This window comes from Carassius carassius, chromosome 27 (genome assembly GCF_963082965.1).
Source record: "Carassius carassius chromosome 27, fCarCar2.1, whole genome shotgun sequence".
Lineage (NCBI taxonomy): Eukaryota > Metazoa > Chordata > Actinopteri > Cypriniformes > Cyprinidae > Carassius > Carassius carassius.
The window spans coordinates 3,193,303-3,212,469 of record NC_081781.1 but is presented as its reverse complement, the minus strand read 5'-3'; the positions used below and the strand labels follow the sequence as shown (position 1 = coordinate 3,212,469).

General features: G+C 40.8%; 1 protein-coding gene and 1 long non-coding RNA gene across 3 annotated transcripts; one reads left to right on the top strand and one right to left on the bottom strand.

The window, feature by feature from the left end:
- Window positions 1–1,296: 1,296 nt before the first annotated feature.
- On the top strand, window positions 1,297–17,141 carry gnpat2 (glyceronephosphate O-acyltransferase 2). Of its 2 annotated transcripts, XM_059512136.1 has the most exons (16): window positions 1,297–1,452; window positions 3,141–3,326; window positions 3,404–3,580; window positions 4,395–4,524; window positions 4,724–4,851; window positions 5,958–6,033; window positions 6,110–6,261; window positions 6,332–6,462; window positions 8,879–9,102; window positions 14,565–14,792; window positions 14,996–15,075; window positions 15,145–15,285; window positions 16,150–16,249; window positions 16,362–16,455; window positions 16,549–16,610; window positions 16,714–17,141. In XM_059512136.1, the coding sequence occupies exons 1-16, from the start codon at window positions 1,441–1,443 to the stop codon at window positions 16,755–16,757; spliced, it is 1,965 nt and encodes a 654-aa protein (XP_059368119.1). In that variant the 5' UTR covers window positions 1,297–1,440; the 3' UTR covers window positions 16,758–17,141. The 2 variants fall into 2 exon arrangements, with proteins under 2 accessions (XP_059368119.1, XP_059368120.1); XM_059512137.1 differs by lacking the exons at window positions 3,141–3,326; window positions 3,404–3,580 and having other exon boundaries at window positions 1,371–1,452; window positions 16,714–17,140.
- A 1,012-nt stretch (window positions 17,142–18,153) lies between these two features.
- Window positions 18,154–19,167, bottom strand: LOC132107199 (uncharacterized). Its single transcript, XR_009424249.1, has 2 exons — window positions 19,028–19,167; window positions 18,154–18,716 (listed from the first exon to the last, which is right to left on the bottom strand). It is a non-coding gene; the product is annotated as an uncharacterized LOC132107199 (long non-coding RNA).

Below are 19,167 nucleotides of genomic sequence, written 5' to 3'. Positions count from 1 at the left end.
CTCTTTTTGTCACTCCATTATTCAGAAAATACTTTGAGCAGCCAGAAAACAATATATTTTCACAATTTTGGGGGAAATGAAATGTATATAATCAAGAAAATTATATATGAACAAATCCCTCTGTAAAAACCTTCAGAGTATAGACAGGAATAAATATGTAAAGTTTGGTGTGTGTATGTGCTACTGAAGAGGAGATTTATGGCTCAGTGTTGGAGAAAAAACTCATTTTGAGAAAACGGCCTTTAAAAATATGTATTGTAATTGAAATCTATTGACACAAATAGATATCATAGTGGCTAAGTGCTATAAAAGAAATACTTAACAGTGTCTTTTGGATGTTTTCTTTCCATTAGTCTGAAACAACACTTTATTAAAAGCCAAAAAGCCCAAAATCTAAAAATTGACAGGTGCATGAAAAAACTGTTTTTGCCTGCAGTGTCTCCCCTTAAAACGCAATCTATGATCCTGCAAAACAAATAGGTTTGAAGCTCACCAATAATAAAATAACTTAAATTTGTTCAAATTTTAATAAAAATTGGCTTAAATATATTTATTTAACTTTTTCCAGCTTTAACAGAACACACATGAATGCAAACCATAATCATAAAAATGGCAAAATAAGCATAAGCAGATTTATCCTAGGTCACTAAAAAGAAAGAAAGAAAAAAAAAAACTAGGTACTCAAATTAAGTGTATTACCACTAAATACATAGAGGTAGTACAAAATCCAAATCTTATGCCCTCACTTGAGGAAGGGGGAAACTCTTTCACAGAATAGCTGATAAATCATTCCCTAGATTATTGATGTATGGCTTCCAGTTATTATAAAATTGACCATTAACTAAACATGTTAACTATTCCAGTGGGATTAGTTCCATTAAAATTCTGTGCCATCCTGATATAGTTGGAGTTATATCACTTATCCATCTCATTAAAATGTTCTTCGTGGATGCAAATGTGAGAAAATTGTAAAGTCTCTTTTCATTTGATAAAATCAAAGCTTTATCCAGCAGACCAAAATGAAAGGATCCACAATCAACTCCTTGTCAAAAATATAAGCCTACTCATTTCAGACACAATTTTGGCCCAGTATCTTTGTAACTAATTATATGACCAAAGACAGTGAGGAGGGTGCCAACTTAAGTTTTTCACTGAAGACATAGAGGTTGAAAGGGTTAAATGCATGTCAACGGCTATTAAAGCAGTGTTTAATATTACACACATTTTTTTTTTCATCACTGTTAAATGTGACAATCTTTGAAACAGATTGTTTAAAGTTGGAGATTATTGGATGTGACCGGTCACGCGACGGGAGGCGTTCCCGCGGTGCGCACGCTCATTGGTGCGCGAGCTTGTGTCCGAGGTTTGGCCCGTTCTCTTGACTCTGACCTCACATGATCAGAGGAGGGGAGAAGAGCACCTGCTGCTTCTGTGTGGGACATGGAGCCACTGGTATGTACACGATCTGTCTGTTGTTTAGGTATCTTTGTTTAATTATTGGCTACGGACGCGTATTATAATAACGGATGTAACGTTCAGAGCGACACAAGGCGACGCGCCAAACTGTAGGCTGTCGCTTTTGTTGTGTTAGGTTACACAGCTTTGGTGGTTATACCTAGTTAAGTACCTTAGCAGTATGATCATGATGAGAAAAGTATTTTTCTTCCACTTTTTGTTTTTGCTTGCTTTGTTAAAAACACGGAAAATAAACTACACAGGATGCGTTTTGCGCTATTTAAAAAAATAATAATTCAACTTTATGATTTCAAAATTATATTATTATATAAATCTATTGACAACCGTTTCAGGAGTTATGGTTATAATTTGTCGTGAAGTGAAAGTGGGGACCTAACAACAGACAGCATCCATCCAGCTGTTACCCCAACATTTTCCCATAGACTTTTGAACTTAGTTTCATGTCATCCAAAGTCTTTATTTATAGCTATAGTAGCTATCATACTCATAATTCATAAAGAGTTTCCAAAGTTTATCTAAACAATATGGAAACTATCCAAAGCTCTATTAAAAGTGACAATGGCATCTCTATATTCATCCTATGTGTCCTCTTTATCACTCTTTTGTTAACCTGGCAAAACAACCCTTATGGAAATTAACCATGGTTTTACTATAAAAAAAAAAAATAAAAAAAAAAATAAACATGGTGACCACAAATTAACAATGGTTTTGCTACACTAACTATAATATGTGTAGTAAGACATACCAAATAGGATGGCTTGAGGGTGAGTAAATAACAGGCTAATATTCATTCTAACCCTTTAATTAATTAAGATATAATTTTATCAAATGAACACTCATTTTTGGCCATTCAAATAGGCTACACAAACTGCACATAACCTAAATGCAACCAATTGCAAGGTTTGCTGTTTTGATACTGTTTATGTACGAACTTTTTAGATTTCTTTTTTATTAAACATGTTTGGTGTCTACTTAAACATGTTTAGGTAATTTCACAAAGTTTAATCAATGTTTTTTATTTCTTGTATAAAATTAATAATTAATTGCAAATAAAATGCTTTTTAATGTTCGTTTTTGGCCATTCAGATACGCAAACCATGCATAACCTAAATGCAACCAAAAATCATAGCGTAGCGTTAGTTCTGGCAGGTCACATTAGTCAAGCTCACATCAGATGACTCTCAGCTGATCCATGTCTATCTATAGGGATGCGACACCTATTACAGCACTCATATATAAGGTCCTTTAGTATTATCAACAGCTTTGTGTTACTCAATAGCTAATTACCCTTCTCCATCCCCAGCTCCTCCTCTTGTCAGCCAGGATTCAGCCTTCTGACTCTCCCCGAATCAGACCAATTTCTAAAATGTTACATTAAATTATTGAACCTTAATGATATGCAATACATTGATGTTGGTTCTGTTCTGTTTACACTGGGGGAATATTGCTGTTCTCCCTGCTCTTATCCATGCTAGACTGCAGGGATGTGCAGGGAGTTCTTGCCCAGAACCATACTACCAATTAAAACTGTATGCCAACTGTAAGTCACCTTTGACGATAGTGGTCCTGACAGAATTACGTTTTGCACTTACAGTTTTGATACTGTTTATGTATGAACCTTTTATATTTCTGCTTTATTGAACATGTAATATTGTGTGTATTAGAGTGTGGAGGGTGCAGAAGCTGATGGCTTCTTTGACATTCTGGAGGAGAGGAGGCGGAGCAGCGACTTTAGCCACGCCTTCCGGACCTTTAACCCTCAGCCATACCATGGGGCCATGCCCATCTCAGCTGCCGCTATCAACAGGATTGTGCTTGAATCACAATACCTAAGCTACATCATACAGGAGGTGAGAGACAGAAAGCGTTGCTTATTAAAAGAAGATGCCACACCAGTTTTTTCTCACCGTCTCTCGCTCACACACAGATTGTGGTTGAATGTGACGAACCGCGTGAGGCACTTTTAGAAGAGGCATCTGCGCTGCTGGATGAAATGAGTCAAAACCTTCAGCTGGGATTCATTCGTCTGCTGGGTTTCGCACTGAGCAAAGTTTTTAAGACCGTCTTCAGCTCTATACACGTCAATGAGGATGGGCTCACACGGGTTCGAATTTTTCTGTTCTTTTAAAGGGGACCTATTATGCCCCTTTTTATGAAATGTAAAATAAGTATCTGATGTCCCCAGAGTGTGTATTTAAAGTTTTAGCTCTAAATACCCCACATATCATTTTTAATAGCTAGTTTAAGTTGCCACTTTTACAATATGAGCCAAAACGTGCCATTTTTGTCTTTGTCCTTTTAAATGCAAATGAGCTGGTTTTCCTGGCCCTCTTTTCAGAAGTGCTTCAAAATTATAATTACAATTAAAGATTAAAATTAAAATTAGCTTCAAAAGCTAATGCTCCCATGGGCACACCCTCAACACACAACAATCTCATGCTCTGAAACTGTCAGAAACTCTCAAGTAATCGACTTTCTCAAGCAAGCGATTGTTTTTTTTGTTTTTTTGGTACATTTTCTACGAAATCCACAGTGCATCCCAAAACACAACACTTGTATTGCATCTTTGGTGCTGACATTGTAAATCTCCAGTAATGGTGGACTGCTGCTTCTCACTCAGGCCTGTGTCTATGCTAATAGGGCAGAGAGCATCACAAATGGGCGGGACTTTTCCCTGTGGTGACATGAACATAGGGAGATTTCTGGAATCGCTTGTTCTGAGAGACTGTTTATGATTTATTGTGATTACTAATAAATGACTGGGTGGATTTTCACCAATACAGGCTGGTTGTTTTCACACACTGCAGGCACACAACTTTGTTCAAACACCTTATAAAAGTGATTTTTGCATAATAGGTCCCCTTTAAAAATAAATTGTCTTTAAAAGGAAAGCTTCACTGAATTGTGTCTTCATTCAGCTCCAGCAAGCCATTCAGGAGTATCCCGTCATCCTGATGCCCAATCACAGGAGTTACGTGGATTTCCTGGTTCTGTCTTACATCATGTTCACTTATGATCTCTCTATCCCCGTCATTGCAGCTGGAATTCGCAAGTATCTATTGATTTTTAATGGAACTGTAGGTGGCATAATCCCACAGTCACATCATATTTTGAATGTAAAATGCAACTAGATGCGATCATGTCAAAACGTAAACATAAAACTACTTAGGCTGTATTTAGGCTGTGATAGTGAATTATTTCTGTACTCACCTCTATCCAAATCTGTCCATGTTTCTTTCTCTTACAGCTCTGATGGGGATGAAGCTGATTGGTGAGATCTTTCGGCGGTCAGGAGCGTTTTTTATCCGTCGTGCCATTGGCTCAGACAAGCTGTACTGGGCGGTGCTGTCTGAGTACGTCAGAACCATTGTGCGGGTGAGAATTCATTTATTATTAGAGGTTATTTGTCTAGAAATGATCGTACAGTACCATTAAAAGGTATGGGGATGGTCATCTATTTATTTATTTTTTTGCTCACCAAGGTTACATTTATTTGATTAAAAATACAGGGAAAACATTATTGTGAAATTATATTACAATAAAAAAAAAAAAATCTACTGTAAAATATTTAAAATTTATTCTTGTGATGCAATGCTGAATTTTCAGCATCATTCCTCCAGTCTTCGGTGTCACACAATTCTTCAGAAATCATTCTAAAAATGCTGATTTGCTGCTTGAGAAACATTTCTGATTATCATCAATATTAAAAACAGTTTTGCTGCTTTGTATTTTTGTGGAAACCATTTTTTTCCCCAGGATTCTTTGATGAATAGAAATATATATAAAAAAAACAACATTTATCTGAAATAAACTTTTTCATCCCACTTCTGACACGTACCTTTAAGGGGAAGTTGTGGTCTAGTGGTTCGAGAGTTTGATTCCTAACCCTAGGGTTGTGGGTTTGAATCTCGGGCCAGCAATACCACGACTTAGGTGCCCTTGAGCAAGGCACTGAACCCCTGGGTGCTGCAGCATAAATGGCTGAAAATTGGCTGAATGTCATGTCACTTTCATAAATTATAAATATCACTTGTGATTATTATTGTCAGTTTTGAGCAATTTAATGCATTTTTGAATAAAAATATTAATTTGAAGAAAAAAATGAAACAAAACTGTTTGAATGTAAGGAAGAAATGTATATTTAATAGACTAATATTTTACATTTCTATTTTAATAGACATAACCCTAATAATTTAATAACCCTGTTAAATGGAATCTTTAACAAATCTCAACATGAATATCCATCTTCTGTACATTATAAATTCAGTTTGTGGAATTTAAAACAATTAATTTTCATCTTTTAATGCTTAATGTGTTGTTTACTTCTTTAATGCATGAGTTAATTAGTACACATTATTAAAGATCTCTAATAATTCTATAGAATGTGTATTTGGAAATATCTTCTATTGCACTATAGAAACACTTATTTAGCCCTGAAAATATAATTAGCACTGATACTCACAGTAGTTGTTTTTCTGCAGACAGGTTATGCTCCATTAGAGTTTTATGTTGAAGGATTAAGGAGCAGAACGCTGAAATCTCTCACACCAAAACTAGGTAAGCTTGTAGTTAAGATGGTAAGCTGTAAATGTGGGGTTCTGCGTGTTCTCCAGTTGTGTTTGGATACTTCCAGGAATGATGCACATGGTGTTGGAGCCCTTTTTTAAAGGAGAGGTGTTTGACATCAGTCTGGTGCCCATCAGCATTAGTTATGAGCGTGTGCTGGAGGAGTCGCTCCTCGCTCATGAGCTGCTGGGCGTGCCTAAACCGAAAGAGACCACAGAGGTACAGTCTGTGCGAAATACAAAAATATTATGGAAAGAGCCTGGTTCGAGCTCTTGCTGTGCATCTGCAGGCTTTGCTGAAGGCCAGGACAGTGCTGAAGGAGGATTACGGCTGCATGCATGTGTGCTTTGGCAACCCTGTGTCAGTCAGAGACCTGGTGAAGGGAAAAATAAACCGCAGACAGTATAATCTGGTACCCAGGTAATAAAAACATTTGAGTTAGTATAGTTAACTAAACCTAAAAAAAAATATAAAAATAATTACTTGAAATAAAATACTTTTTTTTCCCAAAGATTTTAAAACTTATTTTTTAAAATTAGTTGCTTATGCCATATTTCTCATTTTAATTTTTTATAATGAATAAAATAACAAACTAAAACTTAAATAAAATAATTCATAAAAATGACAAAAACACACAACAATAAAACTAAAATGAAAAGGGAATATATAAAAATGAAAACTAATTCAAAATATTAATACAATGTGAAAATTGCAATTGCAATGATAAATTGGTTGTTTATTCATTTATTATGAACAAAATAGTTCAATATGAGATATTTAAATATGTGACCCTGGAGCACAAAACCAGCATGAATTACACTTTCAAACTACTTACATGGCAGGTAGGGCTTGACTTTAGCCAACAGTCTTAGTTGAAAGAAACTGGCTTTTACAACAGAACTAATCTGTTTTTCAAATTTAAAAGCACTGTCAAAAATCACCCCGAGATTCTTGGTAAATGGACGAACATATAACCCTAAATTACCAAGTGCATCTACACAAGCACTTAAATCCCCAGGATGACCAAACACAACAATCTCAGTCTTATTTTCATTAAGACAAAGAAAGTTCTGATCCAACCATATTTTTTAATCTTTCAGGCAATTCAGTAATGACAGAAACGAAGCTTTGTCATTAGTTTTGACAGGCAGATAAATCTGTACATCATCTGCATAACAGTGAAAAGTGATATTGTGCTTTCTAAAACTATACCCCAAGGGCAGCATAAACAAAGAAAACAACATAGGGCCCAATACTGACCCTTGAGGGATGCCACAAAAAAAGAGGGTGGGTAGATGACGAAAATTCACCAAGGTGAACAGAAAAACTTCTGTCTGTCAAATTCTGTCTGTGAAACCATTTAAGGGCTATGCCCTCAATGGCGACACAGTGTTCAATTCTAGATAAAAGAATAGAGTGGTTGACCGTATCAAAGGCCGCAGTCAAATCCAAGAGTTACCAGAGTCCAAAGTTAAAAGAAGATCATTAGAAACTCTTAAAAGAGCAGTTTCTGTACTGTGACAGGGCTTTAAACCAGACTGAAAATTTTCATATATATTAAATTCATCGATAAATGACTGAAGTTGAATAAAAACAACTCTCTCCAAGACTTTCGATAAAAAGGGGAGTTTAGATATAGGTCTAAAATTAGACAAATTGGAAGGATCCAAGTTATTCTTTTTCAGTAGTGGTTGTACAATGGCATGTTTAAAAACAGATGGTACACACCCTGCACTGAGAGATTGTATTGACCAAAGATGCAATGCTTGGCCCAATAGTGTCAAAGACATCTTTAACCAAACGTCCAGGAATACTGTCAAGGGGGCAGTTCGTAGGACGTAGATGTTTAACTATGTCAAAAAGATAGGAGAATGTAACCGGCTCAAACTGCTGGAAGACAGCTGGGCAAAAAGAAAAATCGGGGGAGTTACTGATAACTGTAAAGGGTGGAAAACTGAGACCAGCAATTTTGTCCACAAAATGTTTCAGAAGGTTTTCACATAACATTAAAGATGGCACAGTACAATCTGAATCACGTGGGTTAACGAGAGAATTAAATACATTAAAAAGAACCTGAGGCCGCTGGCTGTTACTGGCTACGAGGTTAGAAATTTTTTTTTATTTAAAGATCATGGTCCATGAAGATATTTTGTTAATTTCCTACTGTTAAAATATCAAAAATAATTTTTTGATTAGTAATATGCATTTCTAAGAACTTTATTTGGACAACTTTAAAGGTGATTTTCTCAATATTTTGATTTTTTTTTTTTTTTGCACTCTCAGATTCCTGATTTTCAAATAGTTGTATCTTGGCCAAATATTGTCTGATCCTAACTAACCATACATCAATGGAAAGCTTATTTATTCACCTTTTAGAAGATGTATAATCTTAATTTCGAAAAAACCTTATGACTGGTTTTGTGGTCCAGAGTCGCATATTATTAAATAAAAACAGCAAAATGATTAATATGTTCAACAAAAATATTTTTTTGTAATTTGGCTTAAATTTTTAATTTATCTTAATATTTTTGTCCAAATATTTTGGCAGTCTGATCAAATAATTAGTCAAAATAGAGATTTTAACACTTTCCCTGCCAGAATATTAATATTTTTTTAGTTTACAGCCACCACCAGAATTTTGTGATCATTCACAAATCATTCATGACACATTATTTTTTATTATTGTTTTTATTTATTTTGATATTGCATGTTTTTGCATCTTGTTATTCCATGCAAATATACAAATACTGCTTGAAATATACATACTCCATACTGCAGAAGTAGTAGTATGCTATTATTAGTACAAAAACCTCACTCTTTTTTGTCTCATTAACAGAGACCTGCCTATGAAGCCCAGTAGAGAGACGCAGGAGTTTGTATCTGGCCTCGCCCACATGATCATCCGTTTGCAGGAAAGAAATGTGGTACTGAGCACCTGGAACCTGATGGCCGTGGTTCTCCTTCAGAACCTCCAGGGCATTGATTTGGATCTGCTGACCCATAAAACCCTGTGGCTGAGGAGACTCGCCCTGCGGTTTGGAGCTAATCTCAGATGGCCCAGTAAGGATGTGTGTAGAGAGGATGGTCTATAAATAAACGTGGTATCGCATTACACCATACCACATAAAAATACAATCAGCTAATGACTTCAGTGCTTTATAGACAGCTTCAGTTGAAAGCTGTCAGTGGGCAGAGAAAATATTTTTGACTTATTTGCCAGTTCGAATTAAAAAAATCTAACTATGGACATCTATAGGGCGGGACATTATAATACAAGCCAAAGCTGAACATTACACATAAATAAATGAGACTGGCGAACTGTTATAATTATATCTCATATGTGACCCTGGACCACAAAATCAGTCAATTTTTCCAAAGATTTCTATTGATGTATGGTTTGTTATAAGACAAGACAAAATTTGACTGAGATGCAACTATTTGAAAATCTGGAATCTGAGGTTTCAAATAAATCTAAATACGAAGAAAATCGCCTTTGAAGTTGTCTAAATGAATTCTTAGCAATGCATATTACTAATCAAAAATTAAGTTTTGACATATTTACGGTAGGAAATTTACTATAATATCGTCATGTAACATGATCTTCAACTAATATCCTAATGATTTTTGTCATAAAAGAAAAAAATCAATCATTTTGACCCATACAATGTTTTTTGGCTATTGCTAAAAATAAACCACAGCGACATAAGACTGCTTTTGAGCTCCAGGGTCACATATGTCACCGCCATGTAATTTCAGTTCCCTATCTGTCGGTCACTACGAGTTATGTCGAACGACATATGGGGTCTCACTTGGGAGGCCAATCATCTCTGAATTTAAGAGAAAACGGCAATGAAAATTGGCTAGTGGAATAACACACCTGAGCCACTCCCCGAGCCACGGGTATAAATAGGGCGACAGGTGCATCCACTCATTAGATTTTTGCTTCGGAGCCGAGTAGTCGATGAGAGCAGTCACTACAAAGCCATTCATCTTTGTTTTAAAGAAGCTGTTCCTGGTCGGTGTGACGGCGCGGTACAGCGGTGTCCCTGTGACGGCGATTCCCCTGGGCGTTTCGGCCAAAAGAGACAGTTTTCTAAAAGAGCAAATCACAGGCGATTCGCGTCTTTTTCAAGATGCCGTTTCGTCCGTGTCCTTCTGGATGCGGTCGTTTCCTGTCTTCGGTGGACGGTCACGAGCGTTGTCTGCAGTGTCTGGGCGTCCAACACGCTGAGGCTGCGCTCGTGGATGATTCATGCGTCTACTGTGGACTTATGAACATGGCAGCGCTGCGATCGCATCTCTCACTCCTCAAGGGGAGTGCAGCAGACCCCTCTGTTGCCACCCGTCCCGGTTTCTCTGGCTCAAGCAGAGGACCGCCGGCTGGCGCTCTGGGAGATCTGAGGGTTACAGTGAGAGCTTCTCCGCCGGGCCACGCCCCACGGACCTCTCACTCCTCCCGCAGCGCCTGTCCCATGCAGCTGCCGATTGATTCTGCTGGGCCGTCTCACGGCGGTCCCAGCGTGTCTTTCGGTGCGCCGCCCGAAGATCAGATGTCGATCGCTGCATCGGGGGATGGGTTATCGACCTCTGAGGATGAGGATTCGGCGGGGCTGCCCCCCTCGGGTGTTGTCGCTGCTCCCGAATCTGACTTGGAGTTGTCGGCCATGCTTGCCCGGGCAGCCGTGAGTATCGGGCTGGAGGTGACTACACCACCCAGTCCCGAGCCCTCGCGGCTGGATGATTGGTTTCTCGGCGCGGGACGCGGCTCACAACCTCGTTCTGCTCCGGTGCCTTTCTTCCCGGAGGTGCATGAAGAGGTGACGAAGTCGTGGACGGCCCCTTTCACGGCCAGAAGCCGCTCGTCTCCCTCTTCCATCCTCACCACCCTCGATGGCGGGGCAGCCAGGGGGTACGTGGATGTTCCCCAGGTGGAGAGAGCGGTTGCGGTGCACCTGTGCCCACAAAACGCCGCCACTTGGAGGAATCGTCCGCGTCTCATGTCCAAGGCCTGTAAACTGTCGGCCGCGCTCGCTGCCAAGGCTTACAGTGCCGCGGGCCAAGCTGCCTCCGCCCTGCATGCCATGGCTATCCTGCAGGTACACCAAGCCAAGGCGCTCAAAGCAATGCACGAGGGTGGTACCGACCCGGGGTTGATGCAGGAGCTGCGCACGGCGACTAACTTCGCCTTACGGGCGAGGAAGGTCACGGCGCGGTCCCTCGGGAAGGCGATGTCCACGCTGGTGGTCCAGGAGCGGCATCTCTGGCTGAACCTGGCTGAGATGAGGGACATGCTGGATTGCTGGACAAGCACGTGTTGGTCCGCACGGACAACACTGCGGCTGTTTTGTACATCAACCGACAGGACGGTCTACGATCACGTCGCATGTCTCAACTCGCCCGCCATCTCCTCCTCTGGAGTCAGACGTGGCTCAAGTCGCTGCGCACTATCCACATCCCGGGGGGAGCTCAATCGTGCAGCCGACGCGCTCTCACGACAGCTCACTTTCCCCGGGGAATGGCGACTCCATCCCCAGACGGTACAGCTGATCTGGAGTCGATTTGGGGAAGCCCAGGTAGACCTGTTTGCTTCCCACGAGTCCTCCCACTGCCAGCTGTACTATTCCCTGTCCCAGGCCCCCCTGGGCACAGATGCACTGGCACACAGCTGGCCTCGGGCTTTACGCAAGTATGCGTTTCCCCCAGTGAGCCTGCTCGCACAGACACTGTGCAAGGTCAGGGAGGACGAGGAACAGGTCCTGTTGGTTGCGCCTTATTGGCCCACCCGGACCTGGTTTTCGGAACTCATGCTCCTCGTGACAGCCCCTCCCTGGCGCATCCCCCTGAGGAGAGACCTTCTCTCTCAGGGGCTTGGCACCATTTGGCACCCGCATCCAGATCTCTGGAACCTCCACATGTGGCTTCTGGATGGGACGCGGCAGACCTAAGTGATCTGCCCCCAGCGGTGGTAGACACTATCACTCAGGCTAGAGCCCCTTCTACGAGGCAGGCCTATGCTCTGAAGTGGAGTCTGTTCACGAATTGGTGTTCTTCTCACCGAGAAGACCCCCGGAGATGCCCGGTCAGAGTCGTGCTTTCTTTCCTGCAAGAAAGGTTGGAGCGTGGGCTGTCACCCTCCACCCTGAAAGTGTATGTGGCTGCCATTGCAGCCCATCACGATGCAGTGGACGGCTGGTCCCTGGGGAGGCATGACCTGATCGTTAGGTTCCTGAGGGGTGCCAGAAGGTTACATCCTCCTAGGACACCCCTGATTCCCTCCTGGGACCTCTCTATTGTCCTGGCGGGACTTCAGAGGGGTCCCTTTGAGCCGCTGGATTCAGTCGAGCTTAAGTTCCTGTCTCTCAAGACAGCGCTCCTGATCGCGCTCACTTCCATCTAGAGGGTCGGGGACCTCCAAGCATTTTCGGTAAGTAAGGAGTGAGAAGTGTCCTGAGACCCAGGCCTGGATACGTGCCCAAGGTTCCCACCACTCCCTTCCGAGACCAGGTGGTGAACCTGCAAGCGCTGCCCCTGGAGGAGGCAGATCCAGCCTTGGCGTCGCTGTGTCCCGTAAGAGCGCTTCGCATATACGTGGACCGCACCCAGAGCTTTAGAAGCTCTGAGCAGCTCCTGGTCTGCTTTGGAGGTCAGCAGAAGGGTAAGGCTATCTCTAAGCAGAGGTTGGCCCACTGGATAGTGGATGCCATCGCCTTGGCTTACCATTCCCAAGGCGAGCGGTGCCCCCTGGGGGTGAGGGCCCACTTCACACGGAGTGTGGCCTCCTCCTATGCACTGGCGCACGGCGCCTCTCTGGCAGACATCTGTCGAGCTGCGGGCTGGGCGACACCTAACACCTTTGCGAGGTTTTACAACCTCCATGTGGAGCCAGTTTCTTCCCGTGTGTTGGGTAACAGGTAATTGGTGGGAAGGGCTGGCTGGGTGTCACGCTTGCTGCGCCATTCCCCCTAACACGGGGATGTGAGCGCCTTTCCTACTCCGGTAGGACCTGCCTCAGAGACCCCTTCCATATGTAGTACTGCCCCCTGGGTCAGTCCATATCGGTATATCCACATGTCACCTCCCTACGGGTAGGATGTGGTCTCCGTAGCGACCTTTTCCTAGGCTCGCTTCCCCATTGTCTTGCCAAAGCTGAAAGAACAAATAGGGAAGATTTGAAGCAATTTTTCTCTGAAGGCTGAAATCTCTTCCATTAACTTATGTGGGCGGAACAGCAGCGTGGCCTTCTCCAGCAGCGATGTACTCACCCTTTGGCCCCTTCGGTACCAAGGTCAGTGAATTTGCGCTGGGGCTTTGGGAAGATTACGACCTTAAGCGTAGCTTTTGTGGCAGGGCTTGTCGACAATTGCAGCGCCACAGGGTTGTGACGATGTTCAGGTTGTGGCGTTTTCCATAGGACCCCATTTGTCGTTCGACATAACTCGTAGTGACCGACAGATAGATAACGTCTCGGTTACGTACGTAACCCTCGTTCCCTGATGGAGGGAACGGAGACGTTATGTCCCCATGCCACAACCTTGAACCGTTCGCTGTTGCCGGGACACGTTCTCGGCTCCTCAGCGTAAAACCTAATGAGTGGATGCACCTGTCGCCCTATTTATACCCGTGGCTCGAGGAGTGGCTCAGGTGTGTTAATCCACTAGCCAATTTTCATTGGCGTTTTCTCTTAAATTCAGAGATGATTGGCCTCCCAAGTGAGACCCCATATGTCGTTCGACATAACGTCTCCGTTCCCTCCATCAGGGAACGAGGGTTACGTACGTAACTGAGACGTTATTTCTGATCGATGCGCATAAATACCAGAAAAAGTAGAAAAGCTTGATCATAACAACAACAACAACATCAGTTTCTGTTGTTTTCTTTTCTTTCTTTTTTTTACAGAAAGATTTTACAACCATAAACCCTCTTGAATGTCCCATAGACTTCCATTGTGTTGTAAGTGCATAACTGTAAACACAATTTCGGTTCATTTTTTACAAACTGAAGAATGAGTCAAATTATTTTCTGCCATAAAATCAACAGCAGATGCTAACCATAGAGAAAGCACTAGTATAGTATAACTGGAGCTGTGTACTTCACTACAGTTAGAATATTCATGAGCTCTTTCCAAGGGTCTCTCACTAGTTTAGTTTTCTGTGTATTGTGAACATCTTGTAAAGGTTCTTTAACTCCGGGACTAAAGCCATACATGTGAATGGCATCAGCAGTGTCCGAAAACAACAAAACACCCATTCCTGTTCCTACAGCAACCACACAGACTGAGCATTCAGTATGGGGCAAATGGGACAGAAGTTCTTATGTTTGTGTGTTGAATCTTTTGGATACAGAAAATTGTTGTTTAGAATCCTGTTAATTCCAATAAAAACATCCTAATAGCAACCACTCATCACAAAACACAAATCACATCTTCATTAAATCACAAAAATCTGCCTTTACAGCGCTTATCATTTAAAAGTATATTTGCAGGTATGAAAACATACCATTCTCTCCTTTTTTTTTATTTGTAGAGAATGTTTCGGATTCTGTGGTGATGTCATCGAGCGTGAGCCTGCATCACTCAGTGGTTCGCTGTGAGAGAGGGCGTGTCTTTTTAGTGGAGGAGGCGGGGCCAGGGCCTGTCAGTCGTGCTGCTGCTGTGCTCATGTGCGCCTCCTACAGGAATCAAGCAGTACATGTATTCACAAGACCAGCTATGGTGGTGGTCTCTATGAAAACAGCTGCAAGAAATAAAACAGGTGAGTCGTATCACGTGAAATCAATTATATAGGGCCACATGATGTCTGCAGGGAATCACTTTAAATGTGAAAAGAGCAGTGTGCTTAAGTTTTGTGTTACACTGAAGAAAGAAGTCAAACAGGTTAGAATGAAATGAGGGTAAATAAATGAATTATTAGTTTTAAACATCTGAACCAAGGTTACTCTGTTGTTCTTTTTCTAGACGACGTCTTTCATCATTTCAAGTTCCTGCTGGAGCTCTTTTCCAATGAGTTTGTTCTTATTCCTGGACAAGCAGATCAGGTGAGTCTCACTGTTTAAATAACGCTGTTAAACACATGACATCCATCTAAACACCCGTTTCTATCTCAGGACTTCGAGGAGGGCTGTTCTTTGCTACAGAAGTCTGGTGTGATCGGCCGCTCTGATGAAGTGATCTGTGTGAGGGACAATGGCCAGGAAACCATCATCTTCCTCAGAGCGATTCTTCAGCCTTTCATTGAGAGCTACCAGGTGATTGTAGTCATTTACACATTTGTCCAGACAGTTCTCCATCTCCATTGGCAAGTAACAATACCTTTAAATACCAGAATTAAAGGAATAGTGTAACCAAAAAAAATAAATAATCATAATTAGCTGAAAATGTACTCCCCCTCAGGCCATCCAAGAGCTTGTTTCTTCATTGAAACAGATCTGAAGAAATGTAGCATTACATCACTTGCTCACCAATGGATCCTGCAGTGAATGGGTGCCATCAGAGTCCAAACAGCTGATTAAAAACATCACAATAATCCACACCACTCCAGTCCATCCCTTAACGTAAGCGAAAAGCTGCATATTTGTAAGAAACAAATCCATTATTAAGGCATTTTTTACTTTAAACCTTCACTTCTGGTTAAAATAAGATTTCATAACTCCTAATAATGCTTCCTCCAGTGGTAAAAGTCCATCACCTGTTATTCTCTCACATCAAAAGATTTGTTAAGAACCGTTTTGTATCGTTTTCACTAGTAACCTGGGCTTGATCTGTGCATATATCTCTCTCTGCTGATTCAGACAAAACGACCATTTCACTGGAGAAAGCAATATCATGGATAAAGACTCGTATTTTATTCACAAGATGTTAACTGATGGACTGGAGTGATGTAGATTACTTGTGGATTGTTGTGATGTTTTTATCAGCTGTTTGGACTGGACTGGACGGCACCCATTCACTGCAGAGGTTCCATTGGTGAGCAAGTGATGTAATGCTGCATTTCTCCAAATATGATGGAGCAAACTCCTCTATAATATCTTGGCCTGGGATTAGTAAATTTTTCCAAATTGTCATTTTTGGCTAAACTATTCCTGTAATATAAATGCTGATGATTTGTCTAGCTGGTGTTCAGGTACCTGTGTGAAGAGAGTTCGCAGACATTCAGAGAGAAGATGTTTCAAAACCGCATCCGCAGTTTCATCATGAAGCTCTTTATTTCAGGTGCGGGTTATTTCCAGTGAAATGATCTTGTGAATTATCTAACAGATTAATGCAATCAGATAATGTTTATTATTAAAACCGATTCTCTTCGATCTGTCTTTTTTTCTTTCAGGTGAAGTTGAGTCGTATGAGTGTTTATCGTCTGACCTCCAGAAGAACGTTCTCTCAGCTTTGCTCAGGATGGCTGCTATGACCAAAACTAAAGTGTAAACGATTTCAACATCTAAGAAATAATCTTTGAAAATGGTATTGATTTATTAACACAGAAATGAGTTTAATAACACCTCTCTGTTTTTCAGTGATGACCAGAATGAGTTTAGAGTGAATACATCTGCAGTGAAGAGAATATGGGACATGCTGAGTAAGATTATGGATTGATTTTTGTTCTGATCTACAGCCTTCTATTGCAAACTAAGGGTGTTTCTGCACTGTTGTATTGTGTAATCAGCTTTTCTTCATTACAGGCAACGGATGGAGCCCTCAGATCAGTATAGATGCCAGACTGTGATGAGAAGAATTGGACGAAAGCGACTCTTGATTCTTTTATCGTAGAATTGCTAATATGTATAAGTGCTGCATGTGTCTTTGGTGTCAAACACTGAACAAACCTTCAGTAGCTGCTCTAGATGTAGAACATCATTTAATTCAACTGCTATTGCAGTATAGATGCTATATTTTTATAGATCATTTGAAAATCATACAGATGGTATTATTCAACAGCAAAATGTACATTTTAATATACACTTATCTTTCAAGTATTCTTTTAAAACGCATTAACATGCAATTTAACACATTTTTAATTTTAATAATCAAATAATTGCATTAATCATTTTACTGAGTAATTAAAAAACAATTGTAGCAAGGTTTTTATATTTTTACTTTTAAAATAGTGCTTCACACACTCAGAATAAAGTAGTGTTAGTTAAAACCGATGAATATTGTCAATCTCTCTCAGGCGAAGCTCAATCATATGAGTGTTGATCATCTGACATCTAACGTTCTCTCAGTTTTGCTCAGGATGGCTGCTGTGACCAAAACCAGTGTTAACAGCTTCAACACATTTAAGAAATGAGTTCTTTTTAATGTAGCTAATGTGTGTATGTAGGCTACTGTAGTGTTTTAGTGTCAAACGCAGAATAAGCCTGTAGTAGCTGCTCTAGGTGTAAACAGGTTTGTAATGTTAAAAACTGAATTACTTCTACAGTTACATCATTTTAAAATATTTTTGTATCATAAATTAACTTTACGTAACATCTTGATAACTGATTTACGTTTCCTTGTTTTTTTAAGCAGCACAGAGAATCATGAAAAAAAAAAAAAAACTTATGTACGAACAGTACGTACACACACACACACACACACACACTTTATTTTTCTGTGAATTGTGGGGACTTTCCATAAACTTCTATGACTTTTATACTGACCAAACAATATTTTCTATCCCCTAACCCTAAACACTTTTTGTATTGTTTTACGCAGGCCGGTCCCCACAATATCAAAAATGTCTGGTTTTACTATCCCTGTGGGGAAGTTTGGTCCTGTTGCATAAACAAGAACACACACACACACACACACACACAAGTGCTACCAGAAAATGGTAACAGAGCATTTGTGCTGGTACTCAAGTTCAGCTCAGTCGGTGAACTCCACTTCAGGTGATCAATGTAGACATACGGAGCTCTAATGGCATCAGAAGCTGATTTTATGGTGCTTTTGTGTTTATGAAAATTTCAGAGAGTAAACCGAAAGAATCGCAACGTGATCCAACATCTTTTAGCTCATCTAAGTCATTTAATTCGCCCTCGAAATGCAACTGTCAAAACGATCGTAATTGCTATGTAAGATTTTCCAGTAGAGTGAAACGTTATACAACCAACATATTCTACTTGTTCTTAAAATCTCACTTGGATAAAACATTTTATTGTAAATGCATGGCAAAGAGCAACCAGGTGCTGTTTTTTTTAGAGGATGCAAATCAGCGTCTGTTTTTCCATGTGGACTGATCAGGATTTAGGTAGTCCTCCAGCTGTCCTGTTTGTTTCTGTATTTCTTCTCTCCGTTTTTTCTGTTCGTTCTCCCATGCATCCACGTCCTCATTAGAGAAAAGCAGCATCCGTTGCGCCCAGTGCACCGTGGACGCAATGAGAAACAGCGCCGCCTGCAGGACGTGTCTGACAGCGACACCCAGACTCGACACGACCGCCAGAAACTGCGAGCGACTCCAAGATCAAACACACCGCCTCCAGGAAATGAACAGCGGCGCTTCTGTAACACTTCAAAACATACCTGAAGCGATCTAATTCAGCACCGTTCCTCACTAATATATTATAAAGGCAAAAAAATTGTAATAGAATTGCTTTGGCGCAGTGGTGAGCGTCATGGCGCAGGTGTAACAGCACCAGGTACAGCTGACACACGGCTGTAGTCATCGTATGAAGAACCAAACGAAATTCATTAATAGTTTTTCCTGTGGATAAGAAGGAGTCACATATAAAAGCATGCATGATGTTACTGTTTCAACAAGCTATCATAAAGGCGATGTAACTGTTGTTTATGGGTGACACGACTCGTTTTTAAAATGTCAAATACTTAAATAGTTAGTAAAATGAAAAAGCTTAAAAACGAATGAGTCACAATTAATAGCAACTGTGAGATAAGTGCAGTGAGAAATAGTCTCAGTTGTGAGAAATATTACAATGCAGCATTGCTTTTCTTTTAGGCAGATCTACCAATATATATCGGACTATTAGAGTAAATGGTCTAAATGGTCATATTTACCATCCACGAAAAATATGACCAAAATAACCAACAGAATCCACATTCTGAAGGATGATTGTGATCCTCTTGACAGTGAGTGATAGTCTGTTTGTTAGAAACGAAACTTGCCACTGAGGCATTTTTCAGTGTCCTTGACACAC